General features: G+C 44.9%; 1 protein-coding gene across 1 annotated transcript; it reads left to right on the top strand.

Moving 5' to 3' along the window:
* Positions 1 to 601: 601 nt before the first annotated feature.
* Positions 602 to 26640, top strand: LOC122944720 (plasma membrane ascorbate-dependent reductase CYBRD1). Its single transcript, XM_044303282.1, has 4 exons — positions 602 to 880; positions 21547 to 21755; positions 23344 to 23498; positions 25117 to 26640. The coding sequence occupies exons 1-4, from the start codon at positions 694 to 696 to the stop codon at positions 25394 to 25396; spliced, it is 831 nt and encodes a 276-aa protein (XP_044159217.1). The 5' UTR covers positions 602 to 693; the 3' UTR covers positions 25397 to 26640.
* Positions 26641 to 27012: the final 372 nt, after the last annotated feature.

Raw genomic sequence — 27012 nt, 5'->3', positions numbered from 1 at the left:
CCCCGGCCTTTAGCAAGTTTTCCGTGCAGTGAACGCACAGCCTCCGGACTGAATCCTGACCCATATATTTCAATGGGTCTGTGCACGTTTTTTTTACTCATCATCTCTGCGTTCAGGAAAAATATATTGAGTGTTTTTTTTTCATAGAAGTAAATGGAGCTTGCGTGAAAAACGGATTGCATCCGTTTACGTTGTTTTTCACTGATGTTTGCTACGAGATGCAGATTGTTATTCCTAAGTTTTTCTTCACACGTGTGAAAAACCACATAAAAATTTTGATTGCAAAACTTTCAAACAGTTTTTCCTTGAACAGATCCTGACACAATCCGTATCTTGGGTGACAGAGGCCTACGTTTTCCGGCAGGAGCTCAGTTCTCTGCGTATAATGAAGGGCTCCATACCTGGTTCTTATCATTTCCTTGTGTGCACTGCTTACAACATGGCAATCGGCCCTCACGCTGAAACATAGATGTGCATTGGGATTCCAGCCAGAACAAAGTTGCAAAACACAATCTTAGAGCTCTGCTACTTCACCACAGACCTACTGAGCGCACCCTCCCGGGGAGGGACCCTCCTCCATCCTCTCTCCTCCTTCCTCCCATCATTTGTGGGGTGGGGAGGAGGTGTGGGCCCATTTTGCTGGCTGACTGCAAACATACAGCCCGTTTAGTAGCAGGGTATGTGCTGCTGAAGATGGAAGGTTACAAAAGTTTTCTGTTTTTCCTTGTGTCTTCCTTGGTCTTAGGATTCACGCTGGTCATCTTCGCTTTGGTCTGGGTTTTACACTACAGCGACGGGCTGGCATGGGACGGAGGCAACGCTGAATTTAATTGGCATCCCGTATTAATCATCACAGGCTTCATCTTCATCGAAGGGATCGGTATGTGCTTCGTCCCCATTGTTACTAACCTGATGATATCCCAGATAAGAAATGTCATGGTGGGCACAGATGTAGCTGAGCTGATCAGTTGATAACTTGTTGTCTCGCGCAGTTGCAGCGCCCTGCTACAGTCTTACATTCTTCTACGTCGGCGGCCTGTTACAAAGTGACCCGGTATAGGCTGGAACTTGTGGGTCTTCAAAAGGGATGGTGGCACGTGATGTTGAATGCTAGAAAAGGAAGAAGTCAGTCATAGTAAACAAATGCCCGTTTCATAACCACTCTCTACAGGCACCATCTGGCAGGAAACCGGCGCTCCAGGGCGTCCTGCAGCGTCAAGTATCATTACAGCAGTATCTGCTGAGAAAAGGTATCAGGACACCTACAGAAGCTTTTACACATCCCATTCTAAATCCGCAGTATTAATATGGAGTTTGTCACCCCCTTGTAGCTAAAGCAGCTTCCACTCTTCTGGGAAGACTTTCTACATGATTTTGGAGGTGTCTGTGGGAATTTTTGCCCCGTTCATCTAGAAGAGCATTTGTGAGGTCAGACATTGATGATGGGGGAGAGGTCCTGGCTCCTAATCTCCATTCTAGTTCATCCCAAAGGTTTTGTATGGGGTTGAGGTCAGGGCTTTGTGCGGCCAGGCAGGTTCTTCCGCTCAACCTGCGGCCCTCCAGCTGTTGTAACACTACAACTCCCATCATTCCCGGACATCCTACAGAGGGGCATGGTGGGAGTTGTAGTTTTACAACAGCTGGAGGGCCGCAGGTTGAGCATGCCTGTATCCACACCAATCTCCCCCCAACTATGCCTTTATGGAGCTTGCATGCTGCCCTGGAAACAGTTACGCTGGAACACAATAGGGCTCTCCCCAAACTGTTCCCACAAAGTTGGATATATGGCCCCTTGCAGACGAGCAAGTGTCTCGCTGCGGAGGCACCCAGCCTGAACTCCCAGCTCTGCCGGGGTCACATAGCATCATAAATCAATATAATGCTATGTAACCCTTACAGTTCTGGAATGTATTAGATGGACACTGACCTAATGCTGTCAGTGTTATCCACTGCAATCCAGAACTGTAAGGGTTAATAACTTGGTACGCTGACGTATTAACATTTTCCTTCATGTGAATTAAAGGGAATAATGCTATGAGGTTGTTTTCCAGGGACTGGCCTAGGGATTGTGTAGGGGTTTTATATTGATGATCTATCCTCAGGCTGGGTCATCAATGTTTGATCAGTGGGGGTATGACAACTGGCACCCCCAAGAGGTGGCTGGAGCGCATGGAGCTGATCGGATACTGATGACTAGGCTTAAGCGAATCAACCTTTTGATCATAGATCCCACGTCGATTCGTTCAAATACTTAGATTTCCGTATAGCATTAAAATGTATTGGCTTTGTGGAGCCAAAGTTCTTCTCGCCCGAAGTCATAAGGCGTGATACTTCGGTGAATTCCCACTGTATACATATCTGCGTATTGAAAAACAATTTAAAATAGCAATCTGAACTGGGCTTTGGTACCGAGGTACCAGTCAGTACCAAAGCCCAGTTCGGATTGCTATTTTAAATTGTTTTTCAATACGCAGATATGCATACAGTGGGAATTAACGGAATGGACATATAGATGCAGACAGCGCACGTGTGGGCTGTCCGATCTTTTCCGACCCCATTGAAGTGAATGGGTCCACATCCGATCTGCTAAAAAATGCGGATCGGAGACGGACAAAAACAACAGTTGTGTGCATGAGCCCTAAGGCTACTTTCACACAACCGTGCCGTGGTTTTCGGTCAGCAAATTGTGGACCTGCAAAACACGGATGCCGCCCGTGTGCGTTCCTCAATTTGCGGAACGGAACAGGCAGCCTATTATAGAAATTCACGGAGCGGAGCAACAGATGTCCACATCTTTTGCGGCCCCATTGAAATGAATGGTTCCACATCCGAGCCGCAAAAAACACGGCTCGGATGCGGACCAAAACAACGGTCATGTGAATCTAGCTTAAGGCTACTTTCACATTCAGAACTTATAAGACCTCTTTCACATCTCTGTTTCTGGATGTTACGGATCCGGCATTGCCGGATCCTCTACTTCCCCACCAGTGATCCAACAGATTTCCGGCAAAAATGCTGGGTTTTTGTCCAACCAAAACCCACATTTTCGCTGGAAATCAACCGGATCACTGCTGGACCCCACTGAAGTCAATGGGGTTCTGGCAGTGAAGTGGAGGATCCACAAACGGAGAAGTGAACAAGGCCTAAGTCAAAACCAGGAGAGAAACTTGCAGAGATAAAGTATAACGGAAAGATCTGTGCATCTTCTGTATTTTGGACCCACTCCTGGTTTTGGCTTACAAATTCTGAATACTGATCAAATACTTGCTTTAAGAATCACACCCTGAAAGGGTTACGTTGTATAGTTGTGAAACAATGAAAGTAGTTTTCAGAGCCAAGATGTAGCTGAGCTTGTGGCACGTGAGCTCCTTCCGCCACTACGGTCCCTAATCCCGCATGGGTGCAGTTCACTGCCTACTTTGTGCCGCTGATGTATTTGTCTCGCAGAGGATTGCCCAAATTTGATATGTACTTGTGACTGCAAGAAATATTTAGCTTTGCACAGATTTAATCCTTTGAAATAAATAAGGATTCAATTCACCTACAGCAAGCAAAGTTCCGCCAAGACTGCCACCACTGTACCAAATTCTCAGCTGTGAGAAGTATTATATCTTTACAGTTTTTCAGAGTCTCAGTGTAAGGCTTCATGCACACGACCGTTGTTGTGTTCCGTTCCGCAAAATGGGGTTCCGTTGTTCCGTGTCCGTTTTTGTTTCCGTGTGTCTTCCATTATTTTTGGAGGACCACCAGACATGAAGGAAAGTAAAAAAAAAGTCTAAGTCAAGTTTGCCATGCAAATGATAGGAAAAAAAAAAAAAAAAACGGACGCGGATGACAATCTTGTGTGCCTCCGCGTTTTTTCATGGTCCCATTGACTTGAATGGGTCGGCGAACCGTTTTCCGTGAAAAAAATAGGACAGGTTATATTTTTTTGACAGACTGGAACCACGGATCACGGACGTGGATGACAAAGGGTGCATTAGCCGAGTTTTCAACGGACCCATTGAAAGTCAATGGGTCCGCAGAAAATTACGAAAAACGGAACAACGGACACTGAATGAAACAACAGTCGTGTGCATGAGGCCTAACAGAAATATTCCCACTAACTGACAGCAAATCTTTAGAAAGATGAGGGATTTATAGCCTTTGCTAAAACTCAGCTAATTTATTGGTTTATGTTATTTCAGATTTATGCTTGTAACTAGGGGTGGGCGATATAGGCGATATAAATTTGTGCCATGATATGGATTTTGAGCATATCGCCTATATCGCCGGACCGCGATATGATCGCACTCTCTGCGCGCACCATGTTCTCCTGAGCCGCCACAGAGTGGAGAAGAAGGGAGCCCCTCCCTCCCCACTGTGCGCGGCTGCCGCTGACCGCCAATGAGAACAGAGGAGGAGGAGGGGAGGGACTGACAGTAAATCATTTAGTTTTCAGTGAGAGCGTGAAAACTCAAATCCGATGGTATATTCTAACCCCCAGGCGTTCCCATGGTGACAGGGATGCTTTCCTGGGGGTTAGAATATACAGGGCCACGCCGCTCACAGGAGCACATTTATAAACTAAACAGTAACTTTAACTTTAATCAGCGACTCTTTACTTGTATACCTTACTCTGTCTTAGCTCCGGTAACAGCAGGCAGTGCGGGCGGGCGGCGCGCGCGCGCTCACTCACTGACGTCACGCGCCTGCTCCTCCCACTAGGCGGCGCAGGCGCGTGACGTCAGTGAGTGAGCGCCGCCCACCCGCACTGCCTGCTGTAACTGTTACCGGAGCTAAGACAGAGTAAGGTATACAAGTAAAGAGTCGCTGATTAAAGTTAAAGTTACTGTTTAGTTTATAAATGTGCTCCTGTGAGAGTCGGGGAGGGGGATCTGTGGGTGTCACTGTTTAGGGGAGGGGGATCTGTGGATGGCACTGATTAGGGGAGGGGGATCTGTGGATGGCACTATTTAGGGGAGGGGGATCTGTGGATGGCACTGATTAGGGGAGGGGGATCTGTGGATGGCACTGATTAGGGGAGGGGGATCTGTGGATGGCACTGATTAGGGGAGGGGGATCTGTGGATGGCACTATTTAGGGGAGGGGGATCTGTGGATGGCACTGATTAGGGGAGGGGGATCTGTGGATGGCACTGATTAGGGGAGGGGATCTGTGGATGGCACTGACTAGGGGAGGGGGATCTGTGGATGGCACTGAATTGGGGAGGGGGATCTGTGGATGGCACTGATTAGGGGAGGGGGATCTGTGGATGGCACTGATTAGGGGAGGGGGATCTGTGGATGGCACTGATTAGGGGAGGGGGATCTGTGGATGGCACTATTTAGGGGAGGGGGATCTGTGGATGGCACTGATTAGGGGAGGGGGATCTGTGGATGGCACTGATTAGGGGAGGGGGATCTGTGGATGGCACTGTTTAGGGGAGGGGGATCTATGGGTGTCACTGTTTAAGGCCTCATGCACACGACCGTTGTTGTGTCCCGTGTCCGTTGTTCCGTTTTCTGTGATTTTCTGCAGACCCATTGACTTTCAATGGGTCCGTGGAAAACTCGGCTAATGCACCGTTTGTCATCCGCGTCCGTGATCCGTGTTTCCAGTCCGTGAAAAAAATAGGACCTGTCCTATTTTTTTCACGGACAACGGTTCGCGGACCCATTCAAGTCAATGGGTCCGTGAAAAAACACGGAGGCACACAAGATTGTCATCCGCGTCCGTGATCCGTGTCCGTTTTTTTTTCTATCATTTGTAAGGCAAACTTGACTTAGATTTTTTTTCTATTTCCTTCATGTCTGGTGATCCTCCAAAAATCAAGGAAGACACACGGAAACAAAAACGGACACAGATCAAGGAACAACGGAACCCCATTTTGCGGACCGTAAAAAAATACTGTCGTGTGCATGAGGCCTAAGGGAGGGGGATCTGTGGATGGCACTATTTAGGGGGAGGGGGATCTGTGGATGGCACTGATTAGGGGAGGGGGGGGATCTGTGGATGGCACTGTTTAGGGGAGGGGGATCTGTGGATGGCACTGATTAGGGGAGGGAGGGGGATCTGTGGATGGCACTGATTAGGGGAGGGGGGGATCTGTGGATGGCACTGATTAGGGGAGGGGGGGGAGATCTGTGGATGGCACTGTTTAGGGGAGGGGACTCAGCTCCTTGCTGTTGTGTGCACTATGCACAGGGCAGCAGGGAAAGTGTAAAGTCCTATTCACCCTAATAGAGCTCTATTAGGGTGAATATGACAAGGGTTCTAGCCCCTAAGGAGGCTAATAAATAAAAAGTAAAAAAAAAAAAAGTTTAACCCCCCCCAAATATAGAAAACAATATATTGCGATATATATCGCATATCGCACATGCTTAAAATTATATTGCAATATAGATTTTAGGCCATATCGCCCACCCCTACTTGTAACACACACAACTGCCATTAACTTTCACACCGGCTTAATATCCAGAACCTCTTCTATGCCAGGGTCTGTAGCGAACAGAGATGGTTAGTTTACTTTTCCTTTTGACTATTTAAAGGGGTTCTCCCATGATTGATGTAAAAAATGAAAATCAGACATCATATAGGACATGACAACCTCTTTCTAACAAAGCTAGAACCAGCCCTGTACCCCACATTTACTATAATTACTCCTATGCTACATTTATTTCAAGCCAACAGCTCAGGGGCGTGTCCTTTCTGATGCAGTTCTCTCTCTGTAAGGCTACATGCACACGACAGTTGTTTTTTGCGTCTGCCCAAAAAACCCGGATGCGGCATCGGTTTTTTTTTTTTTGGGGAGGATCTATTTTTCATTTTTTTTTTCCACAGATCCCTTGTAATACATGCCTATCCTTGTCCGCAAATGTGAAAAAAGTAGGACATGCACTATTTTTTTGCTGATGGGAAACACGGACAACGGATGCGGAACAAAAACGGATGAACTATCAGCATTTTTTTGCTGACCCATTGAAATGAATGGGTCCCCATCTTACCTTCAAAAAAACGGAACGGAGGCCGAGAAAAACAACTGTCTTGTGCATGAGGCCTAAGGGCCTATTCACACGACCGTACTGCTTTGCGGATCCGCAAAAAAAAGCGGAACCGTTCTTCCGCCAAAAAACCAGAAAGGAATTGTTAATGTGTTCATTTTTCTTTTTTTTTTGCGGAGCCATAGACTTGGATGGGTCAACGGAACGTTTTCGGCGGACAAGTATAAGGCATTAAAGTTTATTTTTGCGGAGCTGCGGTACGGAATAACGGATGCAGACAGCACACTGTGTACTGTTCACATCTTTTGAGGGCCATTAGAAATGAATGGATCCGCAGACCTTACGCAAAATTGCAGAACGGGTACGGATCCGTACATACGATAGTGTGGCAGTTGATTTAAACTGAGCGCGTCCGACCAACTTGGTGGGATGGACAAAAAATAAGGAGGAGAACAAACAAATACATTTTATTGAATAGCTCACTGGTTATACAATTTTTTTTATTACATGCAATTAAAAAAGTATTCAGATCCAGGAGCTGGTTTAAAAGATGTAGAAAATACTTTGTGACACGACCCCTTTAAGAAAGCCACAGTGCAAACAGATGTCTTAATCCTGGTCAAGTAGTAAGCCATGCTCGTCTTACAATCTGATGTGTTTGGTGCAAATGGTTGAAAATTCCACTGCAAGTGGTTAATAAAGTTGGGGCTACATAATCCATGTCAAAAGGACATGGCACCGCGATGCGACTGCATAATGAGAGTGGATGGGATCACGTTGCAGCTCACGCATTGCTGTGACCAGGGGCGGACTGGGAACTTAAAGTGGAGCAAAAAATATACGAAAAGCGGCCCCATTTTGTAGTTGGGTCCAAATTGATAGAAGGTAGGGCCAACAATACCATTTTGTGGCACATTATACCACCCTAACGGAGCCAAATACCACAGTCCATCTCAAAATACTGCCGGCCGTGAGGAGGGCCCGGACGGGCCCCCTGGGCATCGGCCCACCGGGAAATTTCCCTGTGAGGTCTATGGAAGACCTTGGAAAACCCTTTGCAGTTAGAAAATGCAGGGGGTATAATACTTGGGGGCACTATTATCTTGTGGGGAGAACAAAAGTGCTTAGTAATTTGGGGCTAAATGGGGAATTCTTACTATTGGAGGTGTAAAGTGGGTACTATAACTGTCTGGGGACCCTGTAAAGGAAGTACTACTGTGGAGCATAATGGGGCTCATTACTTTGTGAGTGGATAAAAGGAACTTGTTACTTTAACAGCAAAATGGGGTCAACTATAACTTTGTGGGAGCAGAAAGGAGGTTTTAATACTGTATTGGGCTCTATTATTTTGGGGGCCACAAAGGTGCCACTATTACTGTGTGGGGCACCGAAGGTAGTATTGGGGGTAGCAGCAGGGACGGGAGTTTTTGTGGGCAGAGATGAACCATGGCTGGAAGAAGTGTTCATGGTGGTCCGGGCATGTATAGAGAAGAAAAGGGAAAGTGGATGACTGGAATTGAAAACACCACCTGTGATTGTAACTGCAGTGTCCTCGCTTCTATCTGCATTATTAGTACTATGCTGCCATACAAAGGGCTGAGGGCGCCAATCTGAACTTTTGCCCTATGGTTCAGGAGCCTTTAACGACACCCCAGCTGGGAGTTATAGTTTCCGAACAGCTTGGAGGGGCCACTCCTCTAAAGAGTCCAATAATTTAGGTTTGCTTCGTGTCTGTATTATAACGTTCTGTAAATCATCATGGATTGTGAAACATTACAAACCATATAATGTAGGGCTTGCTGCAATAGTGATTACATAACGCTGGACCCATCCCAGTGGCATCGGTGATAAATCTGCCTCCCACTTGTTTTGCTAAGAAGTCATTTGGATCTTTATTGCTGCAGATCTGGAAAACAGGATGTGGAAAAACACGTGGAATAACAAAATTCTTCACTTCATCAGAAAAACCAGAGCGAGCGTCTCTGGTGGAAGGATTGTGCACACGGGGAATACAAGTGAATTCGCTGTTTGGTATTTTTTACGACTCTGTCAGGTTTTAGGCCGCCTGCACACGGGTGCAGTTTTCCATGCAGATTCCCATGCAGAAAAAATGCAGCGCATTACAGAACCAGACAATGTATGAGATCACACAAATCTCATGGCTTCTTTCTGCCGTGTGGATCTAGAAATCCGCAGCATGTCCATTATGTTTGTGATTTTTGGTGCGGATTTCGCCCTTTTCAAAAGCGGCAAAACCGCTTCAAATCTGCACCAAAAACTACATGTAACACATGTGGACTTAGGTGCGGAAACGCACCCATGGGCAGGTAGTCTTAAAGGGGTTGTCCTGCCATATATATTGATGACCTATCGTCAGGATAGGTCATCCATGCCGATCAGCTCTTTGAAGAGGAGGCGGCGCTCCATGTGAGCGCTACTTTCTGTTCATTACACTGCACGTCGTCTCGGAAGTGCAGTGTACTGACAAGTACTCGCTTCATTCACTTGAATCGAGTACTTGTAATTACACTACGACGCCGCTCCACAGGAGCACCCCCGCCGATCAGATATTCATGACCTAACCTGACGATAGGTCATTAATATATATGAGAGGACAACCCCTTTAAGATGTTAGCTGCAGATGAAGAACACGAAGGTAGCAGCTGACCTGTCTGCTTTTTTACTCCATACAAATTGTAGCGATAAAAAGGTGGTTTGACTCGGAATAAAAAAAATAAAGTCAGAATTGCCTAAAAAATTAAAACCCCATGTTAGCGACATTTTAAACGTCACTGTGACAAAATGTCACACATGGCTTTTCTACGCCACCCTCACCACTGGGGATGAGTCTAGTGGCCCCCATTTAAAAGTAGATTTACATAGCTGAGGTGCAGCCGATTGTTGGGAATAAAGTGTGTCTTCCCAACAGTCGGCTGCTCGTTCAGTGGAGGTGAAGAGCTGCATTTACATGCAGCAATCCCCTCCACAGTAATGAGAACGAGGGATCGCAGTAGCTGCACTGTTTCTGGGCAACAGATCGCTGTTTAGACGGCATGATCTTCTGCCCAGCTATGGCCGCTATTTCCGTCGGCCCCATAGAAATGAATGGGAGCGGTGGCCGCGCATGCGCGGTGCGCTCCTATTCACTTCAATGGGAGAGGCGGGGAGCTGCGCCTGGTGGTGGACGGACCTTGGCCACAACTCTCCCCGGCTCCATTCTCCTTGTAGGTGCGGGTCCTAGAGGTGGGACCCGCACCTATCAGACAATGGGGGCATATCCTTGCATATGCCCCCATTGTCTAAGATGGGATAACCCCTTTAAGTCATACCCCATATTCCACTAAGTGGCACCTACTTGTCGTCCGTGGCTGAAAACGTCTAAGGGTACTTTCACACTTGTGTTAGAAGATTCTGGCAGGCAGTTCCGGCGACGGAAATCCGTATGCAAACGGATAGCATTTGTTTCCGGATGCAGATCCGTCTGACAAATGCATTGAAATATCAGGATCCATATCTCCGGTGTCATCCGGTATTTATTTTTTTTCTCAGATTTAAAGGTACGTGCAGATCGGGAAACCGGATCCGGTTTTCCAGAACACTTGGTACCGGACATGGAAATTAATGCAATTTCGGCAAGTGTTCCGGAATTTTGGCTGGTGAAAATACTGCAGCATCCTGCTGTATTTTCTCCGGCCAAATACCGTAAGAGGGACCGAACTGAAGACATCCTGATGCAAACTAAACGGATTTCTTTCCATTCAGGATAAAACTGAAGCGTTTTTTTCCGGTGACGGAACTCAATACCGGAAAACTTTAACGCTAGTGTGAAAGTAGCCTAAACCCTTAATAAATGTGGTGTAAGGCATGCTGGCTCAGTTACAGTTTGTGGTCGGTTTGGGGGCGTTTTCTACTTTAATGCTGTCTAAATTGAAGACACTGTTAATAAATCTCCCTCGATGTCTGAAATAGATGAGGGCAGCAAGGTCTAAACAAACAGGATGACTCTTTAAGGTTGTAATTTATATAATTATGGGCTCATGCACATGACGGAACGTCTGGCCCCTATTAGAACAGTACTATCCTTGTCCATAATGCGGACAAAAATAGGACATGTTCTATATTTTTGCTGATGCCACGGAACTGACATCCGTGTGTTGTCCGCATCTTTTGTGGCCCCATTGAAGTGAATGGGTCTGCATCCAACAAATGAAGATCAGATGCGGACAAAAAAATACATTCGTGTTCATGAGCCCTAAGGCGAGTTTCACGCATGCGTCAAAGAAATCCGGCAGGCTGTTCCGGCAGAGAAGAGCCTGCCAAATTCCTTTGGATCTGGCATAGCCAGATAGTGCCCTATGCCCGTACCCTATTGACTATAATGGAATGAGGCGGGGATCTGGCCACTCCATTGCATAAATGGCGGGATTCGGCCGGACAAAAACTGTTAGGCCCCTTTCACACGGGCGAGTATTACGCGCGGGTGCAATGCGTGAGTTGAACGCATTGCACCCGCAGTGAATCCTGACCCATTCATTTCTATGGGGCTGTGCACATGAGCTGTGATTTTCATGCATCACTTGTGCGTTGCGGGAAAATCAGCATGCTCTATATTCTGCGTTTTTCACGCAACGCAGGCCCCGTAGAAGTGAATGGGGCCGCGTGAAAATCGCAAGCATCTGCAAGCAAGTGCGGATGCGGTGCAATTTTCACGCATGGTTGCTAGGTGACGATTGGGCTGGGGACACGATCTGTATTATTTTCCCTTATAACATGGTTATAAGGGAAAATAATAGCATTCTGAATACAGAATGCAAAGTAAAATAGTGATGGAGGGGTTAAAAATAAAAAAAATTAACTCACACTTGATCGCATAGTTGCGGATCTCTGTCTTCTGTAATTTTGAGCTGTCGGCTAAGGACTTGTAGTGACGTCAAATCACATGGTCCCTCACCATGGTGATGAACCATGTGATTGGACCATGTGATGAGCACAGTGACGTCATCAAAGGTCCTATTCCTGTGCACAGCAAAGAAGACAGAAGAGATGCCGGCTGCGCGATCAAGTGGATTAAGGTGAGTTAAATTATTTTATTTTTATTTTTTTAACCCCTCCAGCCTTATTGTACTATGCATTCTGTATTCAGAATGCTATTATTTTCCCATATAACCATGTTATAAGGGAAAATAATACAATCTACAGAACACCTAACCCAAACCCAAACTTCTGTGAAGAAGTTCGGGTTTGAGTACCAAACATGCCGATTTTTCTCACGCGCGTTCAAAATGTACTACAATGTTTTGCGCTTGCGCGGAAAAATTTTACATTTTCCCGCAACGCACCCGCATCTTATCTGTGAAAAAAACATGACGCCCATGTGAAATAGGCCTTACAGCTGATATGCCGGGGAGCGGCCAAATCCCCGTCTCATCCCATTATAATCAATAAGCTACAGGGGACATGCGCCATTATCAGGCTAGGCCGGGTCCAGGTGGCTCCAGTACCCCTTCAACATCATTACTTACATGCATGCATAAAGCTGTTATTTCCACTGAGGAATAGAAAAGATAATTTTTTTTAGTTTGTTGTTACGTTATTCCTGGAAAAGCTTCAAGTTCGTCAGTGCGAGCAAATATTTTTCTAGCTCATATGAATTGTAGCGATAAGACGTCTATGATGGGGCGATGTGGTTGCGTTACCCAAGTTGTAGAGCAGACATGAGTCAGCTAATTCTAATCCTCACTACCCACTTTCTGACTCCCATTAAGGGATATAAAAAGTGATCAAAAAGAGTTAAGTCCCCCAAAATGCTACAGAAAACTACAGATTGTCCCATTATATACAAGCCCTCACACAGTTCTGAAGATTAAAATATGACGATACAAAAACAAATTACTTTTTTTAGTGTACTACAAGCTTCCATTTTTCATGTATGGTAGGAATAGTACCACTTTAATGCAGAATATATGTGTTATTTTTGCCTCATGGTGAACAGCGTACAATTTAATAACTCAAACTGCGAAAAATTGCTGTTTTTCCATTCCCTCCAGAAACAGCTAAAGTGTTGTCCCACACAAATATTCTACATTTTTCAAACCAGCAAATGGATCTGAATACTTTTGTAATTGCATGTAATTAAAAATATAGTATACCTACTGAGGCATTCACTGAAATCTATCTTTATAGCGCCACCTGCTGTTCGTTCATTTCCTTATTTCTTTATCCACCTTGCTGAAGTGGTCGCACATGCTCAGTTCCATCCTTCAACTGCCACTAGCCCTATCTACTGTTTGAAGCCGTGACAGTTACCTAAGGGAGGGAGCTCAAGCAAAAAGGACATGCCCCATGAGAGGACACCCCCCCCCCCCCCCCCCCCCTTCCCGAGCCGCCTGTCACGGAAGGTGTGCAGGAAACTAGAAAACACAAAATGAATATACGACTGACTGGATCCAAAACTACGGAACAAAAAGGGGAAGCCCTGCATCAGACCTGGCTCTCTCCCTTACTGCTCAGCCTATGCGAAAATCCCAATGGTAGATGATCGCATATCCTCGTACCTCGACTGTATAACACCTGAACACCCTATAATAGTGAGGGGGACACGGCCACCGGCTCCCTACACTAGATACGGAGGGAGTCAGGGTCACCTGGGATCCAGCAAACAGAAAAACACAAATGAATGAACAAAACTTATCTTGTAGAAGACTCAGAAGTAGGAACAACATGCACACACTCCAGGAAGGAATATAAACCACAGAGTGATGCACTATGGGAAAGGATTTAAAGGGATGCAATCAGTGCAACTACATGACAGCTGAGAGAGGCTAACGAGATGAGAAAATGAAAGCAAAACAAAGGAACCTCAAGGAGGAGGTTCTTAGACGTCTGTCAGAGCTTCTCAGATGTCTGGTGGTGATACCGCCAGCTTAAAATAAATCTAGCAGAGCATTAATTGGGAAGATCTCTGGATCCATGTGAGGTACAGGGCTGGTTCTAGCTTTGTTAGAAAGAGATTGTCATGTCCTATATGATGTCTGATTTTCATTTTTTTGGGGACAGCAGCCAAGCAGTGCAGGAAGAGTATTCATTATTTACATACAGGGCCCTGGAAAGAAAACCTAAAAGTGACCCCATGTTGTAGGCTGGTCCAAATTGACAGAAGGCGGGGCAACAGCAGTAGGCAGGGCCTGTGCATACTGAAGTGCAGCACAAAACACCGCCCCAGCAGAACTAAATATAACACTGCAGCATAAAATACTGCCTTAGCAGAAACAAAATATTTAACTGTATTTCTGTCCAGAGGACTATGACACGTTCAGGAGGATACCAGCGGCAGTTGGCCACGTTTATAAGTTCCCGATGCTCCTAGCATTAATTAAAAGGGGTTTCCGAGACTTAAATACTCATTACCTATCCTCTGGACAGCCGACACCTGAGAGCTCCACCAATCAGCTGTTTGAGAAGGCATTGGCGCTCCTGTGAGCGCCGTGGCCTCCTCGCAGCTCACCAAGCACAGCGCCGTACATTGTATAGTGGTTGTGCTTGGTAATGCAGCTCAGCCCTATTCACTTCAATAGGGCTGTGCTGCACCTAGGCCATGTGACCAATGAACGTGTCGTCAGTGGCCTAGGCGAAGCTGTAGAAGGCTGGGGTATTACTGTGTCCGGCGGCAGTCCTGGTCAGGCTACTTTCACACTAGCGCTTGATCGGATCCGTTCTGAACGGATCCGATCATATTAATGCAGACGGAGGCTCCGTTCAGTACGGATCCGTCTGCATTAATAACTTAGAAAATTTTCTAAGTACGCAAGATGCCTGAGCGGATCCGTTCAGACTTTCAATGTAAAGTCAATGGGGGACGGATCCGCTTGAAGATTGAGCCATATGGTGACCTCTTCAAGCGGATCCGTTCCCATTGACTTACATTGTAAGTCTGGACGGATCCGCACGCCTCCGCACGGCCAGGCGGACAGCTGAACGCTGCAAGCAGCGTTCAGCTGTCCGCCTGTCCGTGCGGAGGCGAGCGGAGCGGAGGCTGAACGCCGCCAGACTGATGCAGTCTGAGCGGACCCGCTCCATTCAGACTGCATCGGAGGCGTTCGGGTCCGCTCGTGAGCTCCTTCAAACGGAGCTCACGAGCGGACCGACGAACGCTAGTGTGAAACTAGCCTCAGAGGCTGATGACTTGGCTTTAATAAAAGCAAATCAATAAGTTATAAGTACTCCAAAACTGAGCCACTAAAAATACAACTCATTCCACAAAAACCAACCCCTCATACAGTTATGGCGGCTCAAAAATAAAGTCTTGTAGCTCTATATAAAATGCAGGGATGGAAAAGCGGAATAAATGGCCCAAGATAGGCTGGTCCTGAAGGGGTTAACTTTTTTATAATACGTAAAGATAAGACATACGTAAACTAAAGCCACCGACAAATAACAAAGCTGCAGATTGGCGGCCAGGTGCAGTATTGTCACGACTGAGGATGGGGAAAACCCTCAGCCGTGCGATGACAGAAGATGGTAGTCACGACTCGGCCAGAAAGACAGAATTAGGGAGCAGGTCACCTCCTATTGCTTCCCTAATCTGACCCTAACTCCTAGCGACATGAGCCGACCTTGAAGGTAGGAGGACTCATGCTCTGGAACCTCGGGTCCCTACTAACCCTCCACAGGTCCCTAAGCTAGGAGCTGGGTAGACTACCTGTTCCTCCTGGACATGGAGAAATAGGAATCTAAAGATGGCCAAACTATAAAGAAAGGGGAACAGGAACAGTCATATGGCAATGGCAGGTAAGTGCAACTAGTACTAACACCTACCTGCCACAGACACAGAGCCTGGGACCCAAGTATAAGTGCTGCTGTCCGCAACAACACAATAGACAGAGCACACACACCACACAGGACGCCAGGAAACCATACACTGCAATAAATAGACATGACACACAAACACATCCTCATAACATCGTGTATAACAATATATAACAATTTATGATTACAGATGGCATTACCAGGAGGATGTCTCCAGCAAAGCATGGCTGAAGAACCCCTCAGCTTCAGATCTCCAAAGAGGCTTTATAGCCCAAAGTGGCCACACCCACACAGACACACACAGGAGAGGGAATTAACCCTTCCAACACTAAACAGGGAAGTGAAACCACTTAAAGGGGAAGTGTCCAAATGAACATCACACTGCAGCTGTTACCGCAGGCAACGACATGCGTAGCCACCATGTCCTGGGAGTCAGCCAGAAGGCCGAGACACTGCCACCACATGTACACCATACCAAACGTTGCCACGGGCAGCCACAGTGAAGAAGTGTCACAGTGCACACCTAACATAACACCTAGTGCACACCAGACATACAAAGTGCATAACATACACACACACCCAACCAGGAGTTACCGCATGCTCTTGACAGCAAGCTGCCCAGCAACAGCTCAGGCTGCTATACTGCCAAGTACAACCATGTTACCAGCGGCAACCACACGTGAGGCAACATACAGCAGCCCTCACCATGTGGTTGACAATAAAACCAAACCGCAGGCAACTGCATGCGGATCCTGAGTCACGACCATGACCATGGTCGTGACAAGTATTCCCTTATACCACTTGTACTGAATGGTCCAATCCTATGTATATATTTGTTACCCACACAAACACGGGTAGAACATACAAACTCCATGCAGATGTTGTCCTTGGATGGATTCGAACCCAGGGCCCCAGTGCTACAAGGCACCAGTGGTAACCACTGAGCCACCTATGCAGGATTTGAACCTAGGACTCCAGCGTTGCAAGGCACCACTGAGCCACCTATGCATTTCATCTATCATTGGGTTCAGTAGGCATTACAGGAGAGAAATAGTCAAAGGTATAGAGATCCGGTATTGTCGTTTTGGTCATGTCAGTTTCATACGACGCGTGTACTTATCCTAGCCACACATTTCTTGCCACTGTGCAGATAAGGTTATTTCCACAGCACATAATTATAGATACCACTGTCTTATGCTGTTTACATTGGAAACAATAGAGTGCATATGTTTAACCCATATTTCTTAATTGCTTACAGCTTGTTTTTACAGTCCCATATGGTTTGGATAGGATTGTCATTGTGTTTACTATTATGCATTTCTGAAAAACATTTCCAATTCTCAATTAATGGGAGAATGCTCAGAACAAGAAAAAAAAAAAGCTTAATCACATGCACAGCTCTGTCCTTGAAAATTGGTTGCCTATATATTTGTCAGGTTTAAAGGGGTTGTGCAGGTGTTCCGGAGTTTTCTGCTACCCGGAATTTTTTGCTACCCACGTCACTTCCGGTAGTGACGTGGGAGGTGTGTCTCTCACCTCGGCTTCTCATTGGCTCTGCCGGGGGTTTGTTGGCGCAGACGCGGAGGGTTCACCCATAGCGTGAACGCGCCGAAGGTAGCATAAAATTCCGGGCCACTGCGCATGCGCGAAAAAGGGCCGAAGGTAGCATAAAATTCCGGCCCACTGCGCATGCGCGAAGAAGACGACCGAAGGTAGCAGAAAATTCCGGCCCACTGTGCATGCGCGAAGCCAGAATTTTCTGCTACCTTCGGTCATCTTCTTCGCGCATGCGCAGTGGGCCGGAATTGTATGCTACCTTTGGCACGTTCACTCTACGGGTGAATTCTCCGCGTCAGCGCTGACAAACCCCCGGCAGAGCCAATGAGAAGCCGAGGTGAGAGACACACCTCCCACGTCACTACCGGAAGTGACGTGAGTAGCAAAAAATTCTGGGAAGCAGAAAATTCCGGAACACAGGCAGTACATATTGATGACCTATCCTTCAAACAGCTGATTGGCAGGGGTGCCAGGAGTTGGACCCCCCACTGATCAGATATTGATGACCTATTCTAAGGTTAGGTCATTAGTATGTACTGGTTGCACCTTCAGGGATCAATTTTTTTTTTAATGATAGCATTTCACTCACTTTGGGCTAAAAATAATTTTTTCAATTGGTCTTTATTAAAAATATTCAGCTGTTGTGTCACAAAGGGTTAATCGTTTGTCTAGCTGTGTGAATTGTGCTTTCACTAAAAGGTCATAAACACTTATTTAGGCCACATTCTTATCGGTAAGATCAGAACTGAGCTATAATGAGTGTTTATAAGGTCAGAGATAAGGAGACGTCAGCTGAACTGCTTGATGGAACAGAGTGATGATACAGATCCTGCTACCAAAGAATCTCAAGGCTATGCAGAAAAAGGGGCTCAAAATGTTCAATAAAGACCAACTGAAAAAAAAGTTTTTTAGCTCAAAATGAGTAAATGCAATAATAAAATAAAAAAAATAATTGCATCCAAAGGTATACATAGCCTTCGAAGGCTATGTACACCTTTTGGAGGCAATTTTTTTTATAATTGCATTTTACTCATTTTTTGCTAAAATAAAAACAAAAAAAACTTTTTTTCAATTGGCCTTTTATTACAAATATTGAGCCATTCTGTTTTTCGAGCTGTGTGACTAGTACTTTCACTTTATGCTGGTTTTAAGCCACATTCTTATCAGTAAGATAATGTGACACCGGTGACAGGTTTTAGAAGGTCTGAAAGATTATCTGTACATTAGTGATCTGACGGTCTCTTTTGGTTTTGGTTTCACTTTGTCTGTGTGTTGCTTGTATGTCCACACCTCCTGTTCAGGTGTGGATCATGTGACCTTTACCTCCCCCTATTTAGTCTGACTTTACCCATCACTCCTTGCTCTGTGGTTTTTGGAAGAGCTGGAGTGTGGTTCTAGTTGAAGTCCTGTTCATCCATCATCCATCAGCCTCAGAAGTTAAGTGTTCAGTTTGTTGTATTTTGTATTCCCCCCCCCCACCTTTGTTGTTTACTAGGCCTCAGCGAGACGCTGGTTCCTTCACCAGGGAAGGAGCGGGTAGTCTCTGCCCTGTCATTACCATTAGGGTTTTCTAGGTTCCTGTGTATGGGCAGGAGTTAGGGCCAGGAACAGGGTTTTATAGGTGGTGACCCTTTTCCTTCCCTAGCGGTGAGGCCTAGTGTCTTTTCCCTTCCTTCTTGTTGTCTTTTGGTGTTCTCCCCTACTACATCCGTGACAAATAAGAACTGAGCTATAATGAGTGTTTATAATGTCAGAGAGCAGAGATAAGGAGCCCGCCAGCTCCTGGTCTGATGGAAAAGACAAAAAATCCAAAGGGTGCTACTAGAGCATCTCAGCTCTGTACATAAAAAAGGACGCCATATTTTTATTAAAGACCAATTAAAAAAATATATTTTTAGCTCAAAATGAGTACAATGCAATAATAAAAAAAAATTGGCATCAAAGGTGTACATTGCCTTTAAAGTGAGTGTTTGCACTTGTAAATCATTTTATTTTTAATTATTCTCAGTAAGTCCAGTGGCGTGCCTAGGGTGTTAGGACCTGCCCCGGGTGCCATTCTCTGGCACCCCCCACCAATACTTTAAAAAAAATTGTACCCCCTTGCAGTAGTATTGCCCTCATTGTACAACCTTCATAGTAGTTTTGTCCAGATATGTGCCCTCTCATGGTAGTTATGCCCATATTGTGCCCCTTCAAGGTAGTTATTCCTTCACTGTACAACTTTCACAGTAGTTATGCCCACATTGTGCCCCTTTAAAGTACTTATCCCTTCATTGTGCCCCTTTCACAGTTGTAATGCTCTCTTTGTGCCTCCCTCACAGTAGTTATGCCCTCTCTGTGCCCATTTCAAAGTAGTAATGCCCTATCTGTGCTCCCTTCACAGTTGTAATGCCCTCTCTGTGCTCCTTCAGAATAGTTGTCCTCACTGTGCCCCCATAACAGTAATAATGCCCTCTGTGCCCCTTCATAGTAATAATGCCCACTCAGTGCCCCCATAACAGTTATACCCACCCACTTTACATGAGTAATGCTCTGTGCCTCCTTCACAGTAGTAATGCCATCTGTGCTCCCTTCATAGTAGTAATGCCCATTGTGCACCTTCATAGTAGTAATGGCCGTTGTGCCCCCTTAAAAGTAGTAATGCCCATTGTGCCCCTTCATAGTAATAATGCCCACTGTGCTTCCTTCACAGTAGTAATGCCCATTGTCCCCACTTCATAGTTATAAAGCCCATTGTATCCCATTTATAGTAGTAATGCCCATTGTGCCCCCTAATACTAGTAATGCCCTTTGTAGTAGTATTGCCCTCTGTGCCCCCTTTGTAGTAGTAATGCCCTCTGTGCCCCCTTTGTAGTAATTTTGCCCTCTGTGCCCCATCCATGGTAGAAATGCCTTCTCTGTTAAATAAATAAAAACACACTACCTACTCACCTTGTCCCGTTCCTGAAGCTCATAGTCCTCTCTCCCCTACAGACACAGATCGCTCTGCAGCACTGTGTGGGCAGAGCTTATGCAGAACTGCAGGCTCCACCCACACAGGCCGGTAGCTCGATCTGTGCCTGCAGGCTGAATGATGGTGCGGGGAGAAGTCGTTCTGCTTCACCATTCAGTGCGGGAAAGACAGAGTGCAGGGAGCTGAGTGACAGGACCACAGCTCCCTGTGCCCCTGCAATAAATGCTTCCATCTATATTGATGGAAGTGCACATTGCTTCTAGGCTCTGGCACCCCCTGAGAACCAGAATCCAGGGCTGAGCACCCCCCCCCCCCCCCCCCCCCCCCCCCCAATTGAGTAAGTCCAACCTTATGTGTATCAGTTTCTTAAAAGGATTTTCCAGCTACAAGTTATCCCCATCCTATAGATCTTTGTGTCCAACTGCTCTGTCTCCCTTAGGCCTCCCCAATGCACGGGCAACGTCCGTGCGGTGGCCGGGACGAATCCAGACCCATTCAACTTGAATGGGTTCATGATCTGTACATTCCGCAAAAAAGATAGTACAAGTGCAAATTTTTTGCGGAACGGAAGCATGGATCGGAACCCCACGGAAGCACTCCGTAGTGTTTCCGTGGGGTTCAGTTCCGTGCTTCCGTTCCGCACTACACCGCATCTCCGGATTTGCAGACCCATTCAAGTGAACGGGTCCGCATCCGAGATGCGGAATGCACACGGCCGGTGCCCCGTGTATTGCGGAACCACCGTATGCGGCCCGCAATATGGCCACGGGAGCACAACGGCCGTGTGCAAGAGGCCTCATTTGAATAGACTGGCGGCTGAACATGCACACTGGTGCTTCATCCAAGCTCGGTGGGACTGCCGAAGATTGCCAAGCACTGTAGTCTGCTTTGGAATGACCGAGTTCCCATGTGGCTGATACATGCAAAATATCTCCATAATACTGTGCCATACGAAGGCCCCGTACAGTAGTGCAATGCCTACAGCAGTACAAGCCATGTGAACGCCTGGTGTTGCTACACATATCCTGTGCACAAAGCTCTGCAGATATTGTAGTGTTGCAAATTTTTGCTTTGTAATTTAAGCATATGGTAGTCATGAAATTCTTCCAAACATGGCAGTGTTTTAAAATGGGAACCCACATCTTTTGCTTGTCTTGAGGAACATAGAAGTATCTTAGATCCATGGATATGACCGTGAACTGTGGACAGCCTGAATGACTGACTGTTTTTTTATCTTTCTCTTTCCAGCCATTATAGTGTACAGATTACCATGGACCTGGAAATGTAGCAAGCTGCTGATGAAATGCATCCACGCTGGCCTGCACCTTACAGCAACCGTTCTCGTGGTGGTGGCTCTGGTGGCTGTATGGGATTACCACAATGCCAGAAACATTCCTAACATGTACAGTCTGCACAGCTGGGTTGGGCTCACTGTGGTCATACTTTTTTTCTTGCAGGTGAGATGGGTAAATGTAACGTAAAGTAAGAAATAACATTCTTTTTAGGTGATCCCTCTCTTTGCATCTACATTTTGCAGGTAGGATGAACTTATCATAGGCTTAATTCTACACAATTTCTCTTGGTGTGGCGATCTGCTTCTTCAATACTGAGTACCAATAATTTTGAGTAAATACTATACTGTGTAATTTTTATGTCCACAATTTATGCTGATTCATTTGTTCATATATCTCGATAGGGTTGAAGCCATCGGCTTGTAGTCATAGAGTTAAAAGATACCATCCTGAGTGAATGCAGCCATCACTAGAGGGAACTTAAAGGGGTTGTCTCACTTTAGTAAATGCATTTATCATGTAGACACAGTTAATACAAGGCATTTACTAATGTATTGTGATTGTCCATATTGCCTCCTTTGCTGGCTGGATTCATTTTTCCATCACATTAGATACTAGCAGTGGTCATGCTTGCACAGTATAGGACAAAGCACTGGCCTCTTTGGTGGCCGGGACCATGGAAGCACGCATAGGTCGCACTTTAAACTGTGATTAGAGTGAATGCCGGGTCTGGGCTTTAATACAGTAGTTTACAACATGGACACCGGATATCTGCCTGTTTGCTAGATGCATACCTTCTTGAATCCAATGAAAAAGTAAACTAAAAAATGCCATATTTATTGCTAATGATAAACCAAAAATTATATGATATTTTGTAATGAAAGCATCATGACCACAAATGAACCAGATCTGTGCAAAATGTAAATCACATCACCAAATGGCAAGTAATCCAATATTACAAGAGGTTGACTGACTAAATATTACTTGGTGGTACAAGAATTAGGGTTTCAACTCATTTTGATATAATATTAATCCTTAAATGGTCATAAACTTTTCATACAACATTGCATAAATCAATAGTACATGGAACCACAAGAAACTTTGTAATATATGTTTTCAATGAGAAATGTTTGGTTCTCCTGTCATGAGCTGCCCCTCCACCTTGCTAATTGCTTTTCACTTTGAAAAATGTCTTACACCTGGCTAGATCGGATCAGCTCCATAGGAGGATCATATTACACATGTCAAGACAAATCTATGTAGAGGGAAGGAGTAAACAGGAGCTGAGGAGACACACACCTACAGACAAGCAGACTGCACATCTAGAAAGGAAGCTTATATAAGGACAAGTGTTTTATTCACAACCATACTGGTCCTCCATGATCCTGGGGCTGCTTCTGAGTGAGTAAGAGAAGGTTAGGAAGCAGATTCTCCTCTACTTTCTATGTGCTGTGGATGGAAGCTAGTCTCCACCCACAATGTCGGAGAGACCTTCAAACTAGATCTTCAGAATGTATAGAGGAAGACTGCTACAAAATACCAGATACAAGTGATATAGTGGCCAGAAAGTGTTATTCCTCCAGTACACACACTGTACTATTGATTAATGCAAGGTTTGTTGAAAGGTTAGGTACGCTTAAATGTACATCTGGCTTTTCAAAGCCCTAAATTATCCTTATTTTGTTCTCATATGGACTTTTGGATACAAACAATGTCCCAAAGTCCTCATTGAACTCTTCATTTTATTTTCCAGCTTGTTGTCAGTATTGTCGTCTATCTCCTTCCGTTCACCCCCGTTTCCATCCGAGCAGCTCTCATGCCTATCCATGTCTATTCTGGTCTTCTTCTGTTTGGAGGTGTGATTGCAACATCACTTATGGGAATAACAGAAAAACTTATATTTTCATTGTAAGTATCATCACATTTCATTTGGGATAGACACCTAGGTGAATTCTAGTGTTTATCAACATTTTCTATCCCAAGGTTCATCCCAAGGTTCGTCATTGCACACTCTATCTAGAAATTTTCTATGTTTTATCTGCATTATCATTAAACTTTATATTTTAGATTACCCACCTCCTGAATCATACCTTTACTCTTGGTAATCTGGAGCGCAGATCTTACACTGGTTTGACCTCCCTAATCAGTATTCATAGTTTATTAAGTATCATCGCAGCAAAAAAAATTACTCCACTGATTATATATTTGAATCTATCTATGATACGTTGCATGTATCCATAGGTTCCCCCATTCAACCAAAGGAGGGAGGTATACATTAAGAAACCCTCTTGACGTATACGTCCGATAGACACTGAAAAAGACAAAGTGTACTGGCCTGGCCCACTTTACAGATGAATGAAGCAAGTAGCAGTGTGTATTTGGCTGGTTTAGTCCTGAAACGCGTAACCCGATTCAGACAATACACTGTGACTTCTTCATTTACCTCTTAAGTCAACATTGTCTTCAAAGTTTTAGGAACAACACCAGATATTATTGCATTCTCCATGGCTGTCACTTCGTTAGACAGTAGATTTTTTTTTATGTCTTATAAAAATATCACCTTGGCTCCTTCAGGGCATGTTGGAGAGTATAAGAAGGTTCTATGTGTTAGATTTTCACTCCATCTTATTTTTGTTCTGAGGAACAATTTTACTTTAAGGGTTTTCAGGAGTTCAATATTGATGACCTATTCTCAGGACAGGTCATTAATATCTGATCGGTGGGGATCCAACTCTCGGCACCCTTGCTGATGAACTGTTTGAAGAGGCTACCGCGATCCTGTGAGTGCTGCGGCCTCTTCCTAGGCCATTGACATCACTTACATCGGTCACATGGACTATGTGCAGCATAATCCCATTCAAGTGCATGGACCTGGGCTGCAATACACAGATGCTATACAATGTACGGCACTATTTTAGTAATGCTCCCTTCTTAATTTTGGTGCATCTCAGGAGGCTTGTGTTCTAAAAACTAAATCTGTGCCATCTAGGAGCTGGTGTAGATTCCAGCTGTAATGTACAACAGTTTTCTGGCATAAAGAATGTTAATTATGTCAGACAGTGCAGTATGTCTCCTCCCTGTGCACTTTTTGAAAAAATGGCGGACGCTTTGTAAACAGGCAGAAAGCCGCCAATCTTTACTAAATACTTGCATTGCTCATGAAACCACAATTCTGGATGATTTTTTTCTCATTGTGCCATTCCTTTTTTTTTCCTCTTTGAAATGTATTAATAAATTGAAACTAGGTATTGCCATTCCCATTGCCAAAGCAGTGTGTCCCTGTATAGTCTGATGACTAAACAGTAGAAGAATATGTAGGGACACTCTCCCAACTGGTAACACCCAGATGTTACTTTATTCATACATTTCAGGTTTGAATAACAGAGTAGAATCACAACACTGAGTTATAAGAAAAGTTTTTTCTGAATTGTTACATTATGGAGAATACAATTACAGACATGTCAGGAGTGGTTAGGTCTAACTTAACTAATCAAATCTGCTGTGTTTTTTTTTTGTTTTGTTTTAGGAAAAACCCACCCTACAGTAGCTTTCCACCACACGGAATCTTTGTGAACACTTTGGGGCTTCTAATTGTTGTTTTTGGTGGACTCATTTTATGGATAACCACACGACCAGGGTGGAAGAGGCCACCGGAGCACGTTGAGAAAGACCAACACCCATTTGGTAGTTCTGCCGATGAGGCTACAACTGACTACAGCAAAGAAAAGTCAGACGTGGAATTAAACAGTGAAGCCAGAAAAAGGAATCTGAAATTAGATGAGGCTGGGCAGAGGTCCACCATGTGATGATATTCCAAAGGAAATATGTAACGCTCTTGTTGGAAGAGCTTCAGCTGGACCCCATAAGAAATAACATTCTTACAGAGGGGAAATCAATCAAAATTTAAGTTATGACATACCATAGAAATGTGTCAGTGGAGCACATCATGGGGTAAGCATTCACCTCTGTCGATTTCCAAAAGTAGAGAGTACCTAGACCGTTCATGATGCATATGCTCAAAATCTCTACAGGACCCCATCTACCTGGGGTGTGCCAAAAGGGTGGCTTACTTATTTATTTATTTTTTGCTGTATTGAATCGTGTAGTAGGATACATTATTCCATCTAGAGGTGTACAGAAAAAACATAACATAGTATAAGTTTGCCACTTATACAGTGGCGTAGGTCATAGGAATCCAAGTTGTGAAGAATGCTTTTGGAACAGCGCAGTCCCTTGGTTCTGGTAGTAGTTCCAAGCTCATAGAATACATTGATGTTCTCTTCTGACACGTATCTGTGCCATGTCAATTTTGGATAGATTTCTCCAACACTGGAACTACACAGCTCACTTTAATGGGAGCAGCGCTGCAGTAACCACCTCTAGCCACTACACAGTGGATGGAGCCGCTCACTGCAGCGCTGCTCCTGTTGAAGTGAGCTGTGTAGTTCCAGTGCTGGAGCTGATTGGAGGGGCTGCAAGTTGTCAGACTCCCATGATCAGATAGTGATTGCCTATTCTAAGGGCAACCTCTTTAAGTGTATTTTGTGAATAAAATGTATACTATATATGACTTTATAAATATATCTTGATCATGTATAAAATAGCAATTAATCTACTGTATGTGCAAAAATTGAATTTGCAATCCACTCACCAATTAGTAAACATTAGTTTGTAGTTTTCTTTTTTTTTTTTACCTTTCACAAATCTGAAAATCAGTTTGCAAATTTATATTAGCGGTGTAGCATTAAATTTGAGAAAATGTTCTATTTTATCCTAGAAACAGTGCCAACCTTGTCCATGGGCTGTGGCTGGTATTGCAGTCAGCTCCATTCAAATGAATGTATTTTTTTGTCTCCGAACAACCCCTTTAATGGTGAATGGACTGTAAAATGTATAGTGAATACATAAAATTCCTCATGTATTAAAACCTTTGTAGTAAATTTTCCATTCCAAATGTTAGCTGCTAGTCTACCTGGACACATAGCTGGAGTTAAAGTTTTATTGTTTATTTTCTTTAATAAAGTCATTTTTTGTGAGCTTTCTTACAGCATGTCCATTTTGAGTACATGTATGTCAAAAATATATACCGGTAATTGTGGGGGGTTCAGCCCGCACAACCCTGTATGCAGTTGCACATTGCTATGGCGAAATACAGATACAAACGCAAAAACACAAATGCAATCGCACTCTGCCCTGCCAATGCCTCATTCAACATCCAGCATAGAGGCAGGGCAGAGTGCTGGTTGCAGAGTGCGATTGCATTTGTGTTTTTGCGTTTGTATCTGTATTTCGCCATAGCAATGTGCACCTGCATACAGGGTTGTGCGGGCTGAACCCCCCACATATTTTTTCTTTGTAGAATATATTGGAGGTGTGGCGATCTCCATGCAGCCATGCACACCTGACCAGTTAGTCTGCCCTG

The sequence above is a fragment of the Bufo gargarizans genome, chromosome 8 (genome assembly GCF_014858855.1).
Source record: "Bufo gargarizans isolate SCDJY-AF-19 chromosome 8, ASM1485885v1, whole genome shotgun sequence".
NCBI classification, from domain to species: domain Eukaryota; kingdom Metazoa; phylum Chordata; class Amphibia; order Anura; family Bufonidae; genus Bufo; species Bufo gargarizans.
This window is presented reverse-complemented; position numbering and strand designations above follow the sequence as displayed.

Excerpts from the sequence above, each read along its gene's own strand:
- LOC122944720 (XM_044303282.1), top strand. The coding sequence starts at position 694 with ATGGAAGGTTACAAAAGTTTTCTGTTTTTCCTTGTGTCTTCCTTGGTC. Across the intron at positions 881-21,546 it reads CATCTTCATCGAAGGGATCG|CCATTATAGTGTACAGATTA; the intron begins GTATGTGCTTCG and ends TTCTCTTTCCAG. Across the intron at positions 23,499-25,116 it reads GAAAAACTTATATTTTCATT|GAAAAACCCACCCTACAGTA; the intron begins GTAAGTATCATC and ends GTTTTGTTTTAG.